Source organism: Castor canadensis, chromosome 3 (assembly GCF_047511655.1).
Source record: "Castor canadensis chromosome 3, mCasCan1.hap1v2, whole genome shotgun sequence".
NCBI classification, from domain to species: Eukaryota; Metazoa; Chordata; class Mammalia; order Rodentia; family Castoridae; genus Castor; species Castor canadensis.
The window spans coordinates 158,954,944-158,980,734 of NC_133388.1; the positions used below are offsets into that span (position 1 = coordinate 158,954,944).

At 37.4% G+C, this 25,791-nt stretch overlaps 1 protein-coding gene, 1 non-coding gene and 1 pseudogene across 5 annotated transcripts in view; 2 read left to right on the top strand and 1 right to left on the bottom strand.

Moving 5' to 3' along the window:
* The window catches only part of Mtdh (metadherin), a 59,974-nt gene that overhangs the window by 744 nt on the left and 33,439 nt on the right, over nucleotides 1-25,791 (top strand). For all 4 annotated transcript variants that reach the window (XM_020177551.2, XM_020177553.2, XM_020177552.2 and 1 more), the window contains exon 2: nucleotides 15,683-15,784. In XM_020177551.2, coding sequence (XP_020033140.1) covers nucleotides 15,683-15,784 — 102 coding nt within the window. The remainder of the gene's footprint in view (nucleotides 1-15,682; nucleotides 15,785-25,791) is intronic.
* Nucleotides 14,596-15,435, bottom strand: LOC109695165 (large ribosomal subunit protein eL13 pseudogene; annotated as a pseudogene).
* Nucleotides 25,003-25,139, top strand: LOC141422263 (small nucleolar RNA SNORA29). The gene has a single exon (XR_012446857.1). It is a non-coding gene; the product is annotated as a small nucleolar RNA SNORA29 (small nucleolar RNA).

The window sequence follows — 25,791 nt, forward strand, 5'->3', positions numbered from 1 at the left end:
TGTGCAGCGGGCCGGCGTGGACACCCTCGAGGAGGGCAGGCCGAGCCCCATCCCGGAAGGGAGTGGAGCGCAAGGGCCGAGCGGCTCATCTGCCAAAGTGCGGGGGGGGGGGGGGTGATGGGTGGACAGGGTACTTGCGGAGGGGGACACTCGTGAAGGGTTCGGACGAAAGGTGGGGAGAAGCCCGCGGGCCAGGCAGGAAGTTAGTAGGGGGTCATAAGTGTACCCAGCCACATTCAAGCCATCATCAGGAGCTTTTGGATTCCCTTCTTTGAGGCCTACGGGGCAGGCTGCAGGTGGAGGGAGGGCGGTGGGACCTGCAGGTGGTGTTGGAAGTTGCGTTAAGCCTGCGCCTGCCACACAGATGTCTATCTCGAGTCACTTCGAGACGATGGCGAGGAGAGGAAAGACGATGACCTAAAAACTCGGGTTTACAGAGGATTAAAGGTGTCCAGGTCTAGACGCGCTTCCATTTTAGTTGGGACTTGAGAGGGAAATGGTTGCCTACTTTTGGTTTGGTAAAAGTGGCCAGCTGAAGCTGGAGCACGAGCGGGGCAAGTGGGAGTCTGCTTCCTTATTTTCTTTGGGCCCCATGAGAGAGCCAAGTTCAGCAAAGTGGGGTGTTGTTCAATCCGTGGTGTGGGCGGTTTTTAAAATAAAGGGAAAAAAGGATGACAGGGCAGAATGGTGAAGGTTGAGCGAAGGTTTCAAGCACCAACTTAGTGGACCACGTGTAGAAATGCAGAAGGCGTCATATCCCTTTTATCATGCCTTCATGTTTTCCTTCTACTTTTTTTTTTTTTTTCGGTACTGAGGCTTGAACTCCGGGCTTACATCTTGAGCCACTCTACCAGCCCTTTTTTGTGGTGGGTTTTTCGAAATGGGGTCTCACAAACTATTTGCCCGAACTATTTGCCCGTGCTGGCTTCGAAGCGCGATCCTCCTGAATTCTGCTTCCTGAGTGGCTAGGATTACAGGCGGGAGCCACTGACGCCTGGCTTACTTCTACATTCTTTATTACCACTTCCCCCATGGTTCTTTTTCATAGTTTTATATGTATTTTTAAAATACAGTTGAGAATATAGAGGATGCTCAGCATTACAAACAACTCCTAACCTATTTTTATATCAACTGAATTAAACTTTTCACCTTTTCAGTACAATACAGTAAGCCAGTACCAAGGCCCTACTATGTGGAAACACACTGTGGTGTGTTTGGTCAGTAGTGGGAGGTATGCACATAGAAGTTGGAATTGATCATGGAAAATTAGTATAGGAGACAGATTTGTAAATAATTACTGTGTCCATAGACCTATCCATAGGTGCTAATAGAGGCATGAACACAGTGTTAATGAGGTTGGAGAGTAGGAGAGTAATTCCATTGAACAAAGTTACAAAAGTTATTACAGGAGTGGGCTTCACTCCAAATAAATGCTGGTAACATTAAAAAAGAAGACTGTATAAGATGTGACAGGTCACAGTGTAGTAGAGGCCTGGATAAGCATTCACTTCTTGCAAAATAGGAAGCCTAGAAAAGGGCACAGAGTTATCATTGTGACACTACTTTAGGTTAGGAAAAAATAGAACCAACTTACAACTTACGTAATTAAAACTTTTGTAGACAGACAGCATCAGTGTTACCAGGAAGTAACATTACAGTGGTTTTTGTTGTTGTTGTTGTTGTTGTTGTCGTCTTCTTCACAGGGTTTGAATTTAGGGCCTCATGCTTCCTACGCAGGCGCTCCTACACTTGAGCCACTCCACCAGCCCTTTTTATTTTGTGGTGTTTTTGTTTTGTTTTTTGGTGGAGGAAGTAATATTATGATGGAAATAACCTGGCTTCAGAAAGAAGGTGATCTTGAGGGCAAGGGTGGACCATAGCATAATCCTAAACTCTGGATGTGGAAAGTTACGAAAATTTCAAATCCCTATTTGGGACATCTAGAATTTCAGATGGTCTTGAGGCAAGGACAGGTGCACTGAGAGCCATCTGAAGTGCGTCAGAATACTTTGATGACTCATCTAAATAAGAGAGAGATTCTGGTGGATACTTGGACTGCAAAAAGTGTACATTTGGCTTAAGACTTACCTGTTCCTTTTGAGTTAAGAGGCAGGGGGAAATGAATAAGCCTATTTCTTTCCTTCCTTCCTTCCTCCTTTCCTTCCTTTCTCTCCCTCCCTCCCTCTCTTCCTCTCTTTTTCTCCGTCCCTCCCTTCCTCTCTGTCTTTCTTTTTTTCCTTCCTTCAGAATGGTGTTTGAACTCAGGGCTTACCACTTGCAAAGCAGATGCTCTACTGCTTGAGCCACACCTCCAACCCATTTTGCCCTGGTTATTTTGGAGATGGAGTCTCAAACTATTTGCCTGGCTAGGATTACAGGTGTGAGCACTGGCGCCCAGTATTAGCTTTGAGGAATGAAGAATGGGAGACTGACTGGATATTGAATGTTAATTGAGTGGGAAAATGTATCTTTGCTTACTAAATGTTGAAGATTTTTTTGGAGATGTTTACCTTAATCAACATTTACAAGATTGTGGCCTTCAAATGTTTTGACTGCAACCTATAGTAAGAAATAGATTTTATGTTACAACACACACACACAAAAAACTGTTCTGTGTGTTTTTCTTTAATTCAATTTATAACTCACAAAATTGGTTTCACATTTGATTGTGAGGCATGATCCCCATTTAGAAAAATACTTCACAGAGATAAGTATAAACTGCCATTTATTTAGTACTTATTCTACCCCTTGTACTGTGCTACATGTGTGGAGAAAAGTGAGATACTGGTACCAAATTGAAGGCAGGAAAAGGGAATGCAATATTGTGAAAGGGATACAAAAGTAAAACATCAGTTTCTGGAAACACAGGGAGCTTTTTATCCCAGTTACAGGAAAAAATAAATCCCCATCTGGGTTATATGTCCATGGATTCAATCAACTGGGGATCAAAATATTTTCTTAAAAAAATTACGAGTATAATAGACTACTAAATATGTAAAATACATACAGACTTTTCTTGTCATTATTCCCAAAACAATGCTGAATAACAACTATTTACATGGCATTTACTTTGTATTCAGTATGATAAGTAATTTTTTTTTGACTCATTACCTCATAGTTGCTGGGTAGGCACTCTTACCACTTGAGCAGCCTAGTAATCTAAAGATGATTTCAAGAATATGAGGATGTGTGTGGGTGATATGTGACCATTTTATATATACTATACCATTTTATTATATAGTATAACCTTGTATTATATTGCAGGTTTTGGTATGATAGAGGGTCTTGGAACCAGTTTCCCATGGGTACTAAGGGACTCTTTGCTCAAAAAAATTAGCCCCAGTGTGGGCCTAGACAAAAAGTCTAATCAGAGAGGTTGCTTCTAAGTGGGTAAGAGATTGAATGGGTCAAGGTAGTGAGAGAAGCTGGAGAAAACAGCAAAGGCCCTGGAATGGTGGAAGATAATTGGTTAAACTGGCAGAACTAGGGAACTCTAAACTTGAGTAAAGTGTTTATTTAACCTTATCTATTTAGCTTATTTTATGTATAAGTTGAAGATCTTAGTTGAGTTAAAAAACTACAAGATTCTTCTCCCTTGTTATTGGCTGTTTGCAATAGAGTCATTTTGAATGCTTGTTAAAATTTGTAGATTTCCTGAGTCCTACCACAGATCTTAAAAATTCTAAATCTGTGAAACTAAGACTAGGAAATCTTTTTGTGTAGTTTTGTTTTGTTTTGTTTTTTGAGATATAATCTGGCATGGAGTCCTCCTACTTTAGCATCCTGACTACCTGGGACTACTAGTGTGTACCATTGTTCCTAGTTTTTAGGAATCTCCATTTGTAACAAGCTTTCTTGGTAATCCTTGCCTGTCAGTTTAAAAATCATTCACTGAAATAGAGATATGAGATGTATAGTATAAATGGTACTATACCTGTAAGCACAGGATTGGGAAGGGAAAAGCAGAAGGATCTTGAGATCAAGGTGAAGGCTCCATAACATGACCCAGTCTCAAAAACTTTCTAAATGGAACTATGATAGTCCATCTCTTCACTACCGTATCATTCTACATGCATTTTAGGATATACACTTATCCAAGTAAATTCATTTATATAAGCTTCAGTGTCTTTGAAAGGATATTCCACTTTTTCTTAGGACATTATGGCTAAATACAATCTTTCATCTTTTTATTCCATTGTCTTGCAACCTACATTTTCAAGATTTGTTCCTAATAGTTTGGGGCTTACCCCCCCCCCCTTTCCTTTTCTTTTTTTTATGGGGTTTGAACTCCGTTCTTCCCAATTGCAAAAGCAGGCACTATGGTTTGAGCTACAACTCAGTCCATTTGCTCTGGTTATTTTGGAGATGGGGGGGTCTCAATCCTCCATCCTCCCAATCTCAGCCTCCCTGGTAGCTAGGATTACAGGTGTCCCCCTAGTAGCTTTTAAAATCTGTGTTTATTTCATCCTATTCATTTTTAAAATAGATTTATCAATTTTGTTTTTATCCATTAAATCTTGCCATAGGTCTTTTGAGGTGTGAATTGCACATGCTCCACTTTTAAGAGTGAGAAAGGTAGACATTTATCACTGCTGTCATCTTTAAAAATCATTATCTTTTATATATTTTCCATGACACCCTAGTTCAATGTGGGTTTTAAGTAGGCAGGAATAAATACTTTTCATTTGACTTTTAATCTGAGTAATGATTTAGTTGGAGGTGAGGTCTCAGATAACTGGTCTTTAACAGTTGTTGCTTTGAATTTCAACTGGTAGCACATAATTAGAATCAGCTTCAAAGAAAAGTCATTGTAGCTAACAGTTATTTGCATATCAGTGTCAGATTTTTCATAAAGATTTGCTGTCATGTAATTATCAATATCCTGACCTCAATGAATAAAACAGTATTTTGTCTTGTTTTCTTCTGTATAACCTTCACGTGCTTGGCACTCAAAAAAATTGAGTGCATAATTTAGTAAAATGTTCCATCAAAGTATTTATACAACTTATTTTTATTCTTCATGCCAGGTAACTAGTCATATGAGCTACTTTTGTATTTTTACAGTGAAAGATGATTGCCTCATATAGCTATAATTTTGTGAGGTGCATCATTCTACATCCAATAAATTGTTTTAACGGTATGCAGTGTCTTTGGAGTCATTACTTATGTTCAAGTTTTAATGACACTGTCCTACTTAAGGAACTTTTATTACCTTTTGCATAGACTATTCTAACAATATCCCATTGATTTTCCTGTTTTCAGTCTCTGTTGCAAACTTTTCTACCGACTCATGCCAGTTGGATGTTTTGAAAAGCCTGACTGTGTGACTTTCATGTTCACATCTTTTCATTAGTTTCACTTATCGCATGTTGAATAAAATCCAATGTCTGTGATAGGACCCTAAAGCTTCTTCATTATCTAATCTTACTTTCACTTTGTCTTTCACCGTTATCCCTAGGACAAGAAATAATTCTACTTACATGTGGGGGGGGGCGGGACACGGGACGGGAGAGGAGGTTTGGCTTAAGTGGAGTACCTTTCTCAAGTTCAGATCTTAGTACTGCCAAAAAATGAAGTAATTGTACTTAGCTAGACTTCTGTGTCTCTGTTCATAATATTTTTGTCTATAAAAAACCCTTTCTTTCTACCAATTTGTTTTGTTTTGTTTTTGAGACAAGATCTTTATTTGTAGTACAGGCAGACATTGAACACACATTCCTCCAGTCTCAAGTGTGTGCCACCACGCCTACTTATATCTACCAGTTTTTAGCCGTTCTTCAAGGTCCAGCTGCAAATGCTGCCTCAACTTTAAAGTCTTCCGACTTTCCAGCTAGCGTTAGTGTTCCATGTTTATTGGAAGGACAAGAGGCATAGCTCAAATTGTAGAACACCTGTCTAACAAGTGCAAGGCCCTTAGTTCAAACATCAGTACCACAAAGAAAGAAACTTCATATTTGTTGTAAACTCTGCAGTTGCTGTATTTTTTAAATCAAAATGGCCTACCATTTCATGTGGTTCTGTCTAAGAGTCATTCAACAATAATCTGAACATTCTCACTGTCAATATTGGCAACATAGAGCATATTGCTAGTGTTTGCACACACAGATACTTCATAAACAGTAATGGAGCAGATTGGAATAACCAATTCTCATTATTTATGGTAGTTATGCTCTGTAAAGTCACTGCTAAGTCATTGAATTAGCAAGTACTGGCCAGATCATCTAGGGAAAATGTAAGTTTATGTTCCTGTAAGCTTCTGATCAAAAATATTTTCTCCAATTGATACATAGCCTTGTTTTGTATGTGTTTTTATTTGAAGATGCCTTATTCAATATAGCTAACTCCTTAACATTGAACTACGAACCAACACTACCAGAATTCAAGCCTGAACAAAAGTTTATTAAATATGTAAGGTACATTGCAACCTTCTTGCAAATGACTTAGGAACACTAGACAGCACTTAAGCACTATGGTTGGGGCCTTTTGTTTTGTTTTTGTTTTTTGATGGCACTGGGGTTTGAACTCAGGGCCTCATGCTTGCTAGGCAGATGCTTTACTACTTGAGCCACTCTGACAGTCCTTTTTTGTGTTGAGTATTTTCAAGATAGGGTCTTAGAAACTGGCTTTGAATCTCGATCCTCTCGATCTCTGCCTCCACAGAGCTAGGATCACAGGTGTGAGCCGCTGAAGCCTGGTGCTGTGGGGCCATTTAAACAGTGGCATCACCAACAAAAATGCGAAATATGTGGCTTGAAATAGAACTCAAAAAGGCTACTTACTTATAGTGATGAGAACTGAAATAAGAAGGCAGTATGTTACCTTGACCCCGAGTAGGAATGTGACTGTAGGAAAACGCAAATATTTTCAGTTCTGTGCACATCCTCAGATGACTGCAGCAAGTACTTCAAGTATTGATTTTGTGGCTGTGGGGTTAGTGAATAGGGAAAATCCCCTATGCAGAATCCATGAATAGTGAGGATCAGTTGGGTCTAAGTGTATACGTTATCCAATTGGAAGTATCACATTTATCTCAAATATTAACATCTCCAAAACTGAATTCAGTTTTCTACCCTCTCTCAGTGTTCCACATTTCTGTAAACTCTAAATTGCCAACCAGTTGTTTAAGCCAAGTCTTAAGAATCATCCTTAATTTTAACCTTTTCCTCACCAAATATCTTATCCATGAGCAAAGAACCATCAATTTTATCTTCAAAACTATATAATCTGACTCCCAAAATATATATTCAGTCTGACTCCTGTATTTTGTTCTTTTGTGCTGTCATCTTAGCTTACCAGCCTTCCCTTGACTGTTTCCAGTTATTTTTCAACACCTTAGTAAGGATTTTTTTGTTGTTGCTGTTACTTGGGTTAGAACTAGACAGGTATTCTACCACTTGAGCCACTCTATCAGCTCTGTTTTTGTTGTTTATAAAGACGGGGTCTTGCTAGATAGCCCAGACTGGCCTCAACTTGTTATGTAGTACTTCAGGCTGATATCAAACTAAGGATCCTCCTGTCTCAGTGTTAAGATTACAGACAAGCCACCATGCCTGGCTAATAAGGAGTCTTTTTTTTTTTTTTTTTTTTGTGGGTAGTGGTACTGGGATAGAAAGGAGTCTTTTAAAACAAATTACCAGGGCTGGAGGTGTGTCTCAAGTAGTATAGCACCTGAGTTCAAACCTCAGTCCTACCAAAAAACAAAACAAAACAAAAAAAATTACCATTCGACCTAAAACCAACACTCTTGTAGCTTTTGCACTTCAAAATTAAAAACTCCCATGGCCCAGCACCCATTTTCCTTTCAAAACTGATTGTTAGTTTCCTGTCATTTACTACTTTTAACCACACTGACCTTTCTAAGTTCTTCAAAAATCCTTTAACATAAACTAGTATGAAAGCTTACAGAGCAGTCTTCCACTATTCTTAACAGCCTTTAGATCTCACCTTAAAAATCACGTTCCCAGAAAATCTTTGCCTGGTCATCCTATTTGAAATAGGCATCCCCTTCTTCTTCTTCTTCTTCTTTTTTTTTTTTAATTCATTTATTCATTTGTGCATACATTGTTTGGGTCATTTTTCCCCCATGCTCCCCACCTTCTCCTTCTCCCCACCACTAGGCATCCCCTTTTGTATTCTGTCTTAAGACTAGTTATGCTTTCTTCATAGTAGTTATCATATGTGTAACTTACATTTTCATTACTTCTGAGTTTTTCCCCTATATTACATTAGACTAGACTACATTGTAAGCCAGTGGCAAACAGTGCCTGACACACAAGAGCCTTCGTTAATTATTTGTTGAACTAAATGCTGAGTGAAGTGACAAATGACATCTCATGGTTTAATTGGGTAATCTGTTACTGAGCTAAATAAGTTTGCCTTTTAATATATTTTTAGTAGAATTGTGGATTTTTAAATTTTTTTAAGTTGTTTTGCTAGTAATATTAAAAGTAAATTATATCTCTTGCCACATAGTTTTTTTTGTTTTTGGTGGAACTCAGGGCTTTCAACTTGCAAAGCTGATGCACAATCACTTTACCATACCTGTATTCCATTTTGCTGTGGTTATTTTTTGACGATGGAGTCTCACAAACTATTTGTCCCAGCTGGCCTCAAGCCATGATCCTCCTGATCTCAGCCTCCCAAGAAGCTAGGATCACAGGCATGAGCCACTGATACCCAGTATAGGATTTTTTGTTGTTGTTGTTTTAAAGTAAGTGTGTGTGTATGTATGTATGTGTGCACACACTGGGAATTGAACCCAGAGCCTCACACATGTTAGGCAAGTGCTCCTCTGCTAAGCTACATCCCCAGCCCTCTTTTTACCATTAAGTCACTGTCCCTCTCTAGTTTTAATTCTTTAAAAAATGATCATTTGATTAGGAATCTGCAAGTGATAGGTAAATATAAATATTCCTTATTTCACAGGAGTCTTGAGATTAAGCAATTTGCTGAGGGTCATGGAGCAAAGGGGTTTCAAAAGCAAAGTATCCTGATTTCTAGTCTAAAAACTCCCTGTTAGTTCCACTATACCTATCTTGTTGTGATGGATGTTCCAGGATATTAAATTGCATTCAAAAACAAATTGTATTTTCCCAACTTCGTTGCTTTTAAATTTTACTTTTATTAGAGTTAGAAGTTTTTGCTTAAAATTATAAGGAACTTTTACAAAAGCTCCAAAATTTTGGCTCCATTTGTTTGGTTATGTGATCGGACTTTTTCATCTTTTCAAAGTGAGAAATTGGTGTTATTTGGCCTGTGTTTTAAGTTTACTCTGTTTTCTGTCCAACTCTAAACCGTTCCACAGAATGCTGAATTGCTAAAAGACATCCATCAGTATCCAAGACATGAATGTGTCTGTTCTATCAGCTGTAGTCCTTACCTTAATACCCATCAGTAAAACCAGTGCTGGGTGTTTTTCAGAAATCAGACTTAACATAATTTATTCACGTGACACACGTTGTATCCCCATCCCATAAAGTAGCCCTGAGCATTCCTGATGCAGTTAACTGGGAGAGAGTTTGGAATCTCTGAAAGAGTTAAACTTTTAGCTACTTGTTTAGAATGTATAATGATCTTCCCTGCTAAATGAAGTATGTCAGGTATCAGGGTAAATCACAAGATTTTGTAAATTTGAATTCTCGGTCATATTTGTACGATTGTTCTCCCAGTTGTGGAGTTTATAGTGGATTTTTAAATAAGTAGGTAAATCACCATGTCTGAAGCTATATTTTATATAGTTTTTCCTTTGGCAAGGAAAAAGCAAGTACTTTGTATTTAGAAGCAAGCTGACGAGATTATTTTGTCTGAAATTTGTATCAAACTCTTAGCAACTAAAAGAAATTGACCAAGATAAGGTCTTGTCCATTAATAAGATAATACATGTGAAAACATCCAGCACACCTCTTGCACATGGCAAGTACTCAGAATTGTTAGACTATCTAATAGTCTAACTTGTCAGATAAAGATGATGTTTCTTCTGAATATCTGTAACATCTTGCCTTTTATCTTGTTATGAACATTACACACAAAAATATTGTGCCTCCTCCCTGTTCAATATAACTTTCAACTAAGCAAATTAAGACTTCAATGAAATTGTAACTTGTCCAAAGTGACACAGATTTGGGATTTCAATCCTGGTCTCTCGGTTTATCTTCAAAACCTTATTCTTTAAGAGAGGAAGAAGGTGGTATTATAACTTTTAAGTATGTGTTATTTGTATACTTTGTCTTTCTTTGATAAGTTCTAAGCTTGAGGGCAGAGATTGTGCCTTTTTTGTTTAAAGCTTTGAAGGGTTCTACCTGTTACTCCACTGTGTTCACTTGCTCAGTATGCTGAGTACTGAATAAATGAATATGAATTAATACTATGTAACTTTCTTAGAAAATAGAAGAACTATTAAGCAGATTTTTTTTTTTTAAAGAAAAGTAACCTAAGAGTGCTTTCTCTGGAGCAAAAGCCTAGAGTATTTTTAGTCCCTCAGAGGATATATTTAGTTTTTTATCTGTTAACATCCCAAAAGAATTTGTGTCTGAAGCACTGGCCTGATGGATTCATGTCCTTTTGACCAGCAGTATTTGATATTTGTTATGAAATTGCTAGCATAAAAGTTGACTATAAGGGCAGGCGTGGTAGTTCATACCTGTAATTCCAGCTATTCAGGAGGCAGAAATCCAAAGGATCATGGTCCAGGGCTGGCCTAAGGCAAAAAGCACTGTCTGAGACCTTACTTGAAAAGTAACTACAGCAAAAAGGGCCAGGGACATGGCTCAAGTAGTAGAGCACCTGCTTAGCAAGCATGCAACCCTGAGTTCAATCCCCAGGAAACCTCCTCCCCCGCAAAAAAAAAAAAAAATGGCTTTAATGCTTTGTAGGGTTTGGGACTGTAGACCCATCATAATTTAGGAGAAGGGAAAAAACTATTTCTTAAGCAAATATGCTTTCCTATCCACTCTCATTGATATATTTTTTGTTTGTTTTGGTGGGACTTTGAACTCAGGGCTTCACACTCCCAAAGCAGGCACTCTACTGCTTGAGCCACTCCTCCAGTCCATTTTGTTCTGGTTATTTTGGAGATAGACTGGCCTTAAATTGGGATCCTGCTAATCTTAGTCTCCCAAGCAGCTGGGGATATAGGCGTGAGCCACTGGTACCCAGCTTCATTGGTGTATATTCTAACAAGAACCCTGTGAGACAAGTACACTGTTTTCCTCCTATTTACAAATGATGAAATTGAAGATTTTTTATTTATTTACATTTGGTGGTGTTAGTTTTGAACTAAGGGCCTCTTGCTAGACAGACACTCTACTACTTGAACCATGCCCCCAGTCCTGAAATTTAGGATGAAGTTCAGGAAAATGCTTAAAATCACAGTAAGTAACTAGATGGGGGTCTTAATCTCAAATTAACCCATTTTCAAAACCCATGGTCTTTACATATTTAAATTCTTGGTAGTTGGTAGTTTTTAAAACCTAGGAAGTTTAACTAGTAAAGGCTGCTCAAGTGAGGTAGAAGTCTGTTATTAAGCATACCTTCTTACTCTGAACTTTTAAAGTTCTCGAGGGCAGATTCCTTTTCATATGTGCGTGTTCTCACAGTCCCTAGCCCAGTTCTTAGCACTTAGTAAAAGTTCATGGAATTGTATGGAATTAATAAATTAAAGATTAACCTGAGCAGTTTTATTTCCGTGACATGGAGAGTCAGTAAATAAGATGCAGCTCTCCTACTTTGTAGCCCCTTCTTCTATTCTGTCCAGGTTGTCAGCTAGACATCCTTGTTCTGGTTTATTGCCACCACTCACAACTGTTCTTCTGTGCGTGTTATAAAAAGGATCTGGGTGGGAGTTGGGAGGAGTCCTAGCAATGAGATAGACTTGGCAGTGCTTCTAAAGAGTTTAATCCATATAAATGAAAAGATTATACCATTCTTCTGATACTGGTTGATTGTCATGAAATTTGAAGGACATCATTGGTTTAACTTAAAATATAGATTGTATATTACATGTGAAATTAATTTTGATTGGCTCTAAAATTGAATCTCTTCACAATTGAATTGAATTGAAAACTCAACGGTAGACTGGTGTAATTGTTAACCTGTAGAAATCCACTATGTATATTAAAGCTCCATGATCTGAGAAAACAGTGCTTTCAAATAAAACTTGTTTTGACAGTCACAGGGGAGACACATTGAACTTACATTGTTGCTTTGTAGTTACTTACTTTTCATATGAGATCTACATAATATGCTCCCATTTATGGATTTGCTAATTTAAATGTGATTCATTTCCAAGACAGAGAATTCTAGACCAGAATAAAAGGACAGACTGTTACACTGTTTGATAGGACAGCCACTGAAGTATATCCTTTATTCCTGCTACCCAAGAATTCTATTAATTTTTCTCTTGGGATAAAAGGCTTATTGGTTCATGGTGTCAGGTGTTTATGGAGAGTTGTTAATGAATTCTGGAATTCCGCTAGTGGTGAGGGAGAACAATAGAAATCCCATGGGCTAGTGGAAATTGAGAGGTTTGAAACGGGTCAGGGAAAACAGCTGCTGTTACGGATATTGCATAGATTGATGTTAGGAAGAAGGATTGGCATGGGTGGGAGCATGTGAATACCTTTGGCTTGCCCACTGATCATTTCAGACCTGATGAGATAGAAACTGAATGTTCCTAAATCTGTATGGGTACTGTTGGTCACTAAAAGTTTTAAGACTATTTTGACCACTTAATTTCTCTTCTGTTAGCATTTAGTAAATAAAATGATTGCATAATATGGCGATGATATAAAAGTAATCATAATGTAGAGTTTCCTAAAAGGGTTAAATGAATTTTGCACATGTAATCCTTGTGAGGTGCCAGTTGAAGAGATGAGTGTAGAATTGGAGCTGCAGGATTATTCAGTTACTATAAGGCTTTCATAGAGAGGTGAGGGTAATCACAGGAAATCAGAAAAGGTAGGATTGGCTAGAGAGGTTAGTGTGAACTAAGGGTGTGGTGGTGCATATGTGCCTGTAGTCCCAGCTACCTGGGAGGCTGAGGCCGGAGTATTGCTTGAGCCTAAGAATTTGAGGCCAGTTTGCAATACACAGTGAAACTCAGTCACTATCAAAAAGAGAGAAGAAGAAAAGGAAATAACACATGAAAATAGACAAGTTGGTGATGGTTACACTGAAAAGTAGAGTTAAAGTTTTACTTTTTATTAATTGTTTTATTGGAGGTACATGGTGACATTTTTAAAAGTTCTTAAAATATATCATAGAAAATTTTACCTTTCTGATGTAGATCCATCCCTAGGTCTTCTTGCTTTTCTGAGATTTCTTACCTTTCTCCGTGTACCGCCTTCCCCTCCTCGTGGACATGTATATATTCAGAACAATAGTTCAGAAGAGGCAACATCAAAGTGATAAAATAGCACAGAAGAAAGAAAACCAAATCAAGAATGAAGAAAACTACTTTTGGCATTAGCTGTCTGACTTTAACAAGTTGCTTAAGACCCAGCAGATTAAATTTTGATTAAGAATTTAATCAGCTATAAAACCAGCTTTTGTTTTGACTTTTTGCCACAAATCTTTGGAAAACCTACACATTGGGTTTTAGAATGTAAGTGCTCTTTTCCAACCTCATTTCCATGAACATTTTTAGCAAATGCCTATAAAGTCACATTATAGAAACTTTGAACATTCCTTTTTTGTTTTTTGAGGGGGTACTAGGGTTTGAACTCAGGGCTTCACACTTGGCAATGCAGGCACTCTACCACTTGAGCCACACCTTCGGTTCTGAACATTCTTTCTTGTTTTCTTGAGTGTAACTCTACTATAATGAACAGGCAGTTTGGTAGAAGTCTCATCTGCAACAACTTGTAAATAAAGCTTTTGCAATTAGTACATTGATTTACTAGCTTAATATTGTGTTGAATATGAGGGTAATAACAAGTGAGCAGAAGTGATGAGATTAAAAGAAGGCTGACTATGGGTACATGGACCCCATTCTTCAAACTCTTCAATCTGTATGCATTTCTGTTGACAAGCCTGTGGCATAAGATTGGTAAAATTTCTTAATCCCAAACTGGTGGCTCACACTGTAATTCCTAGCTACTTGAGAGGCTAAAATCAAGAGGCTTGTGGTTTGAGGCCAGCCAGGGCAAATAGTTCACAAGATCCCATCTCCAAAATAACCAGAGAAAAGAGATTGGAAGTTTGATCAAGTGGTAGAGTGCCTGCATTGCAAGCTCAAAACCCTGAGTTGAATCCCCCATCCTACCAAAAAAAAAAAAAAAAAATTTTTTTTTCTTTATCCCAGAACAGTAGAGATAACTAAATTATAGAATCAGAGGTCATCTTTCAAGCATTAAATGCAGTTGTAGTAGAGAGTTTGGGGACCTCAAAACCTAAAGTATTTTCTGGTCCTTTACAGAAAAAGTTTGCCAACACTCTTGAATAGATCAAAGCTTTCATTTTATAGGTGGAGAAAAAAGACACAGAGAATAAAATGTTTTGAAATTACACAGCTAATTAATGGTCACAGTGCAAATACAGTTTAGATCTTTTTTTTTTTTAAGTTTTCCTGAGGGTTTATTACAAAACTCCAACATTTCTTTATTTTTTCTTCTCAATGTCCTGTTCTGCAGCTTCCTTGGCTCTTTTTGCTTGGATGCCGAAGAGCCAGGCATTGGCACGGTCCATGCAAAGGCTAGCAAATGCTTTGAAGTTCTTCTCCTCTGTGATGGCCCTGGCTTTCTCCTTTTTGTAGACCTTCCGGATGGGCATTACTGGTCCTGTCAGCTGCTTGGCCAATTTGAGTTCTTCAGCAGAGCTATCTCCTTTCTTGGGTGTGGAGGGCTTCCTGGGGAGGAGAATGAGCTTGGAGCGGTACTCCTTCAGCCACTGCACGTTCGCCTGCAGGGACTCTGTGGATTTGTTCCGTCTCCTGGGGTCCATAGAGATGCCAGTGGTCTGGCCTACTTTCTTGTGAATGCCGGCCACCTGTAGCTCCTTCAAACTGAAGCCCCGGCCAGCTCGGACTTTGGTGTGGTACCGTACTGTGGGGCACCTCACTGTGGGCCGGATGGGTCCAGGCACGGGGCAATGCGGCGTGCTTTTGCTTGTCAGGCTTTGCGTCTGTGGATCTTCCAGGTTGGCTGGTTGAATCAAGTGGTCACTTGTCGCTACCAGTCCTTGTGGAAGTGGGGCTTCAGAATCATGCCATTCCTGCGCCATGGCTGCCTCCTGCACAGGAGAACAGTCGAGCAGAAAGCTAGATCTTCTTTTGTCTCTGTTCCATTGCTTCTGTTAAAGGGACTGATACCTGGGTGAGATTAAAAAAAAAAAAAATCTGTGGTACAGAATTTTGTGTATAAGTTCTTTATATCACAAAACACCCCCTTTTTTTTTTTTTTAACTGTTACTAGAGGCAGTAGTTCAATACATCTCAGACATTATTGCCATAGCAAAACAACCTTGCTAATTTGGGTGCGGGTAGAATTTGATGGTGATATGTACTATTTCCTGAATACAAATCTTTGCTTTGATCTGCCAACCAGTTTGTGTATTTGTTTGTTTTGGTGGCATTGAGGTTTGAACTGAGGGCCTCACACTTGCTAGGCAGGTGCTCCCATCACCTGAGCTACTCCGCCAGCTCTGCCAACCAGTTCGATAACATGATGCTTGCTTGTTACTCATTCAGCCTAATGGACGGACTATGGAGGTGGCTGAGGATGAAGTTGCTCGAACCCCTCCAAGCATGACGGCAAAGCAGCCACCAGAGACAGACAAGAAAAATGAAAAGGTAAGTTTGAGAGCCTATAATATTATATTCAAGGTTCTTAATAAAGACAGTGACTTATAAAATGATGCTGTCCTGTTTCACAAGATTATATGTATATCTTCTATCTAAGGAAAACTCTGAAAAATCTGTATCATACTGGGGGGTAGTGAAAGTCCAAGTGAGGGGGTTTTTTTGTTATTTTAAAAGAAAGGTGTATTATAAAGTACTTCAAACATTGATGTGTTACTAAATATTCATTAGAAGTAGTTAATTTATGACTTGAATATTTTTATGAGTAAGGTTCCAGCTTTACGTATATACCCTATCACTTATTCAAAAATAGAGTTGTGTTATCTTTGACAGTATACTTGTAATATAAAAAGCTTAGCAAAATTGTCCAGTGATATTAAAATAAATCTGTGTTAGGATAGAGAGCTAATCATCTACTTATTAGATAATTTCTCTTTGCTTATGAAAAGAAATGTTCTGTACTTGGATCATCATTTAAAGGTTTTGAATGTGAAGTTTTCCAACTACAGCAATCTCATCATATTTCTTAAATGGTACATTCCTGGAATTTTACTAATTTTCCAATTTCTGGTATTAGAACTGACTCGTTCTAGGCAAAATAAACTTTCTTTTACACTTTTCTTCTACATTTAGTAATGAATTTCGATATGACATTTTCATGCATAAATATAATGTACTTTGATCATATACTCCTCCCCACTATTCTCTCTTATACCCCCTCCACCCCCTACCGGTCCCCTTCCTATAAGAAACTCTTTAACAGTGGCTCCTTCTACTATGAGAGACTTTCTTGAATTCCTTTTGTTCACTTTGCACATGCATAACCCCTTGGTGTGAGGGGGTAGGAACAACCACAGAGAGGTAAATAATTTTTAGGAATCAAGTGCAGCAGCTCCAGCTCTATGGAATAGTGCTATGAAGTGGTTGCTATGGTTTGTTTTTGTTGTTTGAGGTACTAGGGTTTGAATTCAGGGCCTTGCACTTGCTAGGCAAATGTTACACCACTTGAGTTCTTTTTTTTGCTTTTGTTATTTTTCAGACAGGGTCTTGCACTTTTTGCCTGCGTCAATTTTGGACCACAAGCCTCCTACCTACATTTCCTGCATAGCTGGGATTACAGGCATGTACTAACATGCCTGGCTTATTTGTTGATGTGTTGTTGTCCTACCAATTTCTTAATGCTTGCAATTTCAGAACATCTTTGAAGAATGGGTGAGCAGTTCTCCCCTGTAACTTAGTGACATTAGTCTAGAGCCAAGATAACTGCAGGTAGAATGGCTTGAATTGAAGGATAGTTGTGGGAAAGAAATTTATGTTTGTTTTTGCTTTTGACAGAAAAGTAAATTTATAAATGACTTGTTTTAACAAGTAAGCATATAATTTAAGGATTGTGAGTTTACAGAGTTAGTAATTGATGTGCTTAATACAGATTTAAACATCTCCCACCTATTATTTCCTTCTTCTAGGCTGCCTTTATCAGTGAGCATTTTATACTTAAACCTGCTTCTACTCTCTGAGTTTCCCTGAAAGTTTTATAGTTGGAATAATTAATGAACTATAATAATCTCTAATGAATCATGTAGAGTTCAGTGTAGCAGAGTATCAAATTCAGTTTAAAGTTTAAAATCATCATTCTGAAGTTTCTTAATGGTAAGAGGTAATTATAATAGTTGGTATTTATTGAGTATAATACAGCAGGCACCATGCAAAATGAGGTGTGTACGTGCATATGTGTGAATACCTTAGTGTCCCTCACTAAGTAGGGACAAATTAGTGAGCATTTACTAAGTGGTGGCATCATACCTATTTTTGTTGTTGTTTATTTTTAAATGATCAACCTTTAGTGATCATCAGTACCCCCATCACTTTAAACTGTCTTAGGTATCATATTTCTTCATGCTAAATCATGAATTCTGGGTTGCAAAAGGGAATATTTTTGCACCTGTCTGTAAGTCTTTGTCCACATACCTATTTTACAAATGAGAAATCTGAGACCTAAGTTACCTACGCTGTAAAATGTCTAGTCAGAGCTGGATGCAGTGGTTCAAGCCTGTAATCCTAGCTGCTCGAGGATCACAGTTTGAGGCCAGCCCAGGGAAAGTTTAAGAAAACCCATCTCCAACCATTGACTGCATACTGTGGTGTGCTCCTGTCTTCCCCAGATATGTAGGATCACAGTCCAGGCCAGCTCAGGCATCAAAGGGGCTGGCAGAGTGGCTCAAGTGGTACAGTGCCTGCCTAGCAAGCACAAGGCCCTAAGTTTGAGCCCCACCAAAAACAAAAAAAAAGGTACAGTCAGTTCTAACCCAGACCCATCTAACTTCAAAGTCTGTATTTTTATTGCCCTATTTTATTTTTAAGCTTCTCAAAAACCCAGCCAGGCAGAGAGTAACAGTCCTACAACTCATGACCAGGGTTCCTTTTTTGCCATCTTGTATCTTGAACTTAAACTTTTTAACATTATCATGTATTTGTTTTCCTCTCATAGCCACAATCTTGGACACTTTGAGAAATACAATTTTTGCCCAGAGAGTAATTGCATCCTAAGCTGTGCTAATGATTACCTTTTCCTGTTAATTTGAGTAAGCCTTAGAGATAAATCTTTGTCTAGAAACTGTAAAATGAGCTAGAGAGCTTAGGTATATAGATTGTTGTTTTGGCTTTTTTGATGCTGTTGGGGTTTGAACTCAGGTCCTCCCAACTTGCTAGGCAGGCGCTCTACCACTTGAGCTACTCTTCCAGCCCTGAGGGCTTAGGTCTATAAAGCATACTAAACTGCCATCGTTTTCTAGGTCCTTGAATATGAAGGCCAGTGCTTCATTGATACTGTTTTCTAGTAGTAGTCACATTGGGCCATTAGCCAGGCAGAATGCACTAATTGCTGAAGGGAATTAAGGGAAATGTAAGATGTTCTTGCCCTCAGAGAGGTTACAGTCTAGGTAAGGAAAGGCAAACAGAGAAGCATCTGGTAACATAGACCATTAGGTACCAGGTAGTCAGAAAAGGAAGGGTATCCTATTTGGATAGCCAAAAAAAAAACTGACTCTTAAATATGGGTGGTACAAGTGGGGAGGATAATTTTTGGAAAAAAGGCAAATAAACACAGTTATACATTTCCAGATGAAACAAGTGAATATATTTAGACACATTCAAGGGAAAAGCCCTAGACAGGTTTGGCAGGTCAAGGAAGGCAGTGAATATGATAAAAAGTTAGATGTGTTCAGCTGGAAGCAACACTTACTTTTTTCTTAGCATATAATACTTGTGACATTTATAAATATGCTTATAATTTCTTAATTAAATTTACCCCCTCCATTGTACTCCCTCATCTCTCCCTCCCCCCCAGAACAATTTCAGCAGCTTTCATTGTTCTATTTTCATACGTGAATATAAAATATATTCACATTTGCCCTTCTTTACCCTTTCCTTATGCCTTCTCCCTTCCTACTGATACCCACCCCTGGACAGGACCTGTTTTACTTTCCTATCCTGGAAGCAACATTTATGATTAATAAATCATGTATGTCTGTGGTTATAAGCATCTGAATTAAGTTAAAAGTATAAAGATTACTAGTTAAACAATAGAAGCAAAAATGTATAAGGAAGCTGTAAAAATAATTATTTTTTTAAACCTTGGTCCTTAAATAGATGCTTTTTTAATTATTCCATATGATGAAATGGGTATATGTGTACGAAGGTATGTTGCATACAGAAAAACAATGGTTATCTTAAGGAAAAACACTTGTATAATTAGTTGTAAACTGAGAGTCACTTACTTCATATTACTCATTTTTCACTTGAAATAATGATTGATACACAGCCATGGTTATTCAAACTTTGGTATTTGTAGACATTTTCTCAAATAAAGTGCTACTGTTACTTCAAGGGAAACACTGGTTAGTATTTGTTGCAAATGATAAAATGATTTGTTGTTGAATGAAAATTAGAAATTTCGAAGATTCGTATGTTACCATGAGCTTGACAACTTTCCAGTACTTAAAGAATTTATGATGACATCAACTGTAATGTTAAAAATGTGATTTTTTTTTTTTAAAAAATAACATCTTATGATGGAATGTTTTAACATTTTGTAAGATCTGTATAAGTTAGTGAATCAAGGCTTTCTAATTGACCAACACTTGCATGTTACCAATCCATGCATGAAATATTTCATTCAAAGTGGATGAATTTTAATGTACAGTATATAGAAAGTTCATTAATGCAGTTTCAGATTATATGTTTCAACAACTTTTAAGAAACTGCCATGAAATGTTGTAATATTTTTTTTTCCTTTCTGTACTTAAAACATGTCTTCCCATTGCTCTTAGAAAACACACTATAATCTGTGTACCTGCCTGTGGCATCAGTCTAATCTCCTACTTCTTACCTTTCCTCAATTCCAGCCACAATAGTTTCCTCCCTCCCTCCCTGCTTTATTTTGGAAAATACCATAAAATTCACTCTCAAGTATAATTTTAATGTATTAGAGTTATACAGACATCACCATGTTCTAATTTTAGAACATTTTCCTCACCCCATAAAGAAATCTTACAATCATTAGTAGTCACTCACCATTTTCTCTCTTTCCCCAATCATCTCCAGCCTGGCAACCACTATCTCTGGTGTGATATCAAGGAAGAATATCCATAGTTATCCGAAAAAAAAACTAACAGAATTCTCTCTCCCTTTTCCAGTTACATAGCAATTTATGGGCTGCAGATGTAGTTCAGGATAGAGCACTGGCCCTGGTTTCGAGTCCCAGCACCCCCCCGCCCCCGCCAATACACACACACACACACACACACACACACACACACACACACACACACACACACGTATATGTACATAACCAATTTCATTCAAAACAACATATTGAAATAAAACTTCATTTCTGCCCAATGTATCATTTTTCCACTATATCATGGGTTTATCAGACATAAAGTGGCAAGAGAAGATTGAAACACAGTGAATGGTGAATTTGTTTTTAAACATGCTGAGATTGAGGTGAGAATGTGATCTCAAAATGGAATTAATTTATTCCTCTATTGGAAATATGATAATCATATCTGGAAAGAGCTCAGGGCAAGATAAAACAAGTTCATAAGAAATATTTCTTATAAATTCTTTAAGATTTGAGCTAAAAGCCATGCTGTTTATGAGGTGTTCCATGCCTTAGAATCCTACACCAGACATATTTAAATATTTTTTAATGGCTTGGATAACAGATCAAATATACAAAGTAGCACCTCAGAGATATCCTTTGAGTATAGGGACAGAATGAGAGGTAGCCAGGGCTTTATGTAATGGTGTCAGATTTTAAGCTCTTTATATTAATTGAGTGCCTTCTTTATGCAAGATTCTGTTCTAGGCACTTAGGAATATAGTGGTTGATAAAACAAGAATGTGGAGAAAACTAAAAGGCATATTCTCTAATATCAGTGGTAAGTGCTTTGAAAGAAAACAATTAAAGAAGGTAAGGAGATAAAAATGCAAATTGTAGATACTTCCCTATACCTGCAATTCCACTACCACCATTGTAGAAAATATCAGAAATTGTATTGAGTAGAATAGTCTTCATTTAAAGTACACCAGCCCCCCAAAAGGTGGGAACTCATTTCCAAACATTTTTACTTATTTGTGACACTTTTCACAATCTCATCCTGACATTGTGTCACAAAGTTACTAAGATGGTATAGATAAAGTAGAGAAATGTAGCTAGTACGTCCCTTGGACCATTCATACTTTCCCATTTAACCATACCAGCTGATGTATATGTTTGAGATAAGTGAGGAAATTGTATAGTATAGAAAAATAGTATCCAAATGTGGAACAGTGTAAAATAGGGACCTGCCATATTCAGGCAGAAAGTGAATGAAATTGACTCAAATGACTTTCAGACTTTTCAGATAGCACGTGCTAAAAGCTTTCAAAAAAAAATTCCAGTTGTTAATAGTTTTAATTTCATCAAGTACATTTTTAAAAAACACTGTCACAATTACAAAAATAATAGGAATTTTGACACAATAGAAGTACACAGAACAAAAATCTCAGAAAATGGGAGCTTTTGCATATCAGTTAAAAATTTTATACCAGCAACTAGTCTGCAGATGCACCTCAGTAACCATTTCTAATGTATAAGAATACCTAACATTCCCTTTTTTCATATTTTATTTCTGACTACTTAATTTGTATAAATAGTTGCAAAAATAAGGGTAATACCTCTTAAAATTTGTACAGTATCCTTATAGTTTTGATACTGTAGAAATATACTCCTACTAAAGTTGGTCTTTTCAGCATAAATTGGTGAAAAATCAATGTTCTGCCTTTGTTTCTATTTTGCATTTCTTTAAAATAGCAAAATCTGCTAAGAGGGCAATTAGTCATTTGAGCTGATCTACTTTTGCTGCCAAGTTGTGCCTTTTACTTTAGTCACTGATATTTGGCACCCACTTGTTATTTGGGTATCATCTAATATTAGAAATACTCATGTAGCCAGACATGGTGGCTCATGACTGTAATCCCAGCTACTCTGGAGGCGAAGGCAGAAGGATCAAAATTTGAAGACAATCCAGGCAAAGTTAGTGACACCATATCTCAAAATCAAAATTAAATAAAAAAGGTGGGACATAGCTCAAATGATAGAGCACTTGGAGGTCCTGAGTAAAATCTTAGGGCTTTGAATGTAGCTTAGTAATAGAGAACTTGCCTAGCATGTGCAAGGCCCTGGGCTTTCCCCCCAGCACCACAAAAAAGAGAGAAAAGAAATACTCATGTTAAAAAGTTAAAGGTGAGCAGGGTACTTCATGCCTATAATCCTAGCTACTTGGGAAGCTGAGATTTGGAAGATCATGGTTCGAGGCCAACCCACCAAAAAAAAAAAAAACCCTATCTCAGTGGGGAAAGGCTGGGTGTGGTGGCGCTTATCTGTCATCCAAGGGTGTCAGGAAGATGAAAATAGGAGGATTGTGATCCCAACCATCCTAGGTAAAAAGCGAGACCCTATCTCCAAAATAACCAGAGCAAAAACAGAGGGGGTGGGTGGGGGCGGGGAAGCTGAAGGCACGACTCAAGCAGTACAGTGCTTGCCTAGCAATCACAAAGTTCTGAGTTCAAACCTCAATACACATACACACAAAGGTTAAAGGTGAAGAAAAAGCTTAATTATGGAAGTTGTTTTTCTATCTCAGCTCATCATTTCTCATATTTTAAGTCTTAGGAACTTGGAGCAAATTTTTAGTAGTCCTAGAAGTAACTTCTTCAGCATGTACTTTAGACCGTAGTCTCTGAAGTACAGTGTGTAAGAAAATCCATAGGAATGAAGGAAGAAAATATTACCTTCCTGTTTGTACTTAACTTTTTTATCAAAAAATTAAGGTTTATTCATAATTTATGTCTAGTCTTTGGCATCCTCACTTGGGATGCTAGAGAATGGTAAGACACTATCAGTGTCCTGAGAGGTATGGGAAGCTTCAGTTGAAAAAGTTGATAATGAGGCCCTTACTTGTTTTCTCATTTATAGCATGTTGTGACAGATTGCTGTTTTGTTTGCTTAATTCTGTGGGTTAATGCTGTTATCCCTATTTCAGTTAAAGTAGCCTTTAACAAATTTACTGCAAAGAAGCTACAGAAGATAGATGAAAATAATGCAAGTATAACAACTGAAAAATGACAGTGGAGACTTCCTCCATTCTCAACATCATGAGATTGTTAAGATAATTTGATCAGATCTGATTAGTTTGATCTAAAAAAGTTGAAATTGTGAAGGCTTTTTTGAAATAGAAATATTACTTCCACTCTCAGTGAGAACTTTACCCAATTACACTGTGTCTTGAAATTTTAGCTAATGATATTCTGAAACTACCCCAATTAGCAAGCATCCAGAGTGTGAAGATCGACCTTTACAGTATTTTTAGAGATGTTCACGCAGTATTCTGTATGACAGAATTAAACTAAGTATAATTATAGATGCTTGGATGCCTCTCTTGAGGTTTCTTGTTTAAATAGAGATGGACTTGCTGTGGGGAAACACTTGTTCTTTCTGCCATTGTAGAATTAGCAGAAAACAGTATGTCACCCAACAAGAATAGTCCTTCATCAGCATACACAATTGAATATAGCATAAAAACATTGCTGGCAATGCAAATAAATTAGTGGACGAGCATATTAGTCTCAAGAGGGATAAAATGTAGATGTTTCTAATGTAATAACTTGGAGAACTTGCTGTATTGTATGTCATACTGAAATACATCAAGAATTACTTTTGTGAGCAACAAAGATATATAGCATATTCTGAACAGTAGATCACTTCTTTAATTTTTTTAAAGTGCTTGTGAAAAATTGAGTAAAAGCCATTGGAGGATTGGATACTGTTATATCTGGAGTGCTAAAAGTAATGAATTTGAAAGATATTTAAAAATAATGTAGCATGTTCATACTGCTTTCACTAAAACGTTATGTTTTACTAATGTATGCGCTATCAATGTAGTAGAATATATATAAATTACAAACATTTTGAGATATGTGCTCAGTTTTTTCCCATCAAAGTATGAGAACAAAAAACGTATTTAATCCACTTTTTAAAAAGGGAATAGCAAACCTTCTATCTCTATATTTAGATATTTAAGTGAATTATCATCAGTGCTGTGCTCTCAGCTACTTGTTTGCATGTTTCAGCCAACTCCTTCTAATGAGATTTTAGAATTTTCCAAAACTACTTCATACTCATAATAATTTCCTAAGAAATCATCACTCCATCTTATTTTGTATTTATTCTTCAAGAGTTTAAGAAGTAGTGATAGTGGATCTAACAATTACTTGTCAAAGCTTTTCATTGTCTAAATTTTAAAAGAATAGAACCATTTTCTAATCTGGGTACAAATACTAAGTCCCAAGCCACTAAAAAGCTGTAGTGTAGGTGTGTATTCATTGCTCATTTAACTCATGCCTCTCTCAGTATGTGTATATAAACATACACATGTATGTATATTGTATAAAATGGACACAGATTTCATCTAATAGGACTGTTACAGTCTAAATTTTTATAATGCCTTACTGTATTTATGAAATAAGAGAAGACTCTGGTGTAGAATTTTAATGGATAACAGTAAGAAAAGATAGACCTTGCATACAGATCTTTAGAATTACTTCTGGTGTATTAAGTGATATCTGTTTCAATTAACGTTGGAAGTTTTTAGTTAAGAGTAGTTTTATTTCCCATTTGACTACCACATTTTCTCTTAATAGATTTTAGTGGCTGTGTTTATGGGATAGATTAAAGGTGCCATGATCTGAAGAGGGAGGATTTTTCAGTGTCTTCCTTCTATATGAAATGGCTGTACAGAAAATAAAAATAAATAAATCATTAAGAGTAGTTTGACTCCTGCAACATATGAACCCCTGCTAATTTCTAATACTAAACAGATGTCTTCAGAAGAATATTGCTTTTGTTGTTTTGGGGTTTTTTTGGGGGAGAGGGGGTGGGAATTGGGGTTTGAATTCAGGGCTTTGAGCTTGCTAGACAAGCTTCACCCTATCACTTGAGCCATGTCACCAGCCACTGGTTTCTTCATCATATATATGTATATCAGTACTGATCGTGGAACATTCAAAGTAAAGTAGAGATTCTGTTAAGAACATGATGATGCTTGCCTGGCTTGCCTAGCAAGTGTAAAGCCCTGGGTTCAAACCGTAGTAGTTCCCTTCCCCCCAGAAAAAAGAGGTATAATGAGAAATACCTCTTACTCTCTTGCTTTCAAGTTCTGTGGGTTTTAGAAAAACTGAGCACTTGTACACCTAGAAAGCTAAAGCAATAAATGGCACAAGGAAGTTTGTGTCAAATGGCCAAATTTGTAACAGTTTTTAAACATTTAGAGATGGGAGAGTTTTTTTTTTTAGAAGAATGGCCCTACATTCCATCCCGTGAACCTTAAAAAAATAAATAAATAAAAGAGAAGGAGGAATGGGGGAATGCAGCAGCAAATGAAGTGGCACTTGAAGTG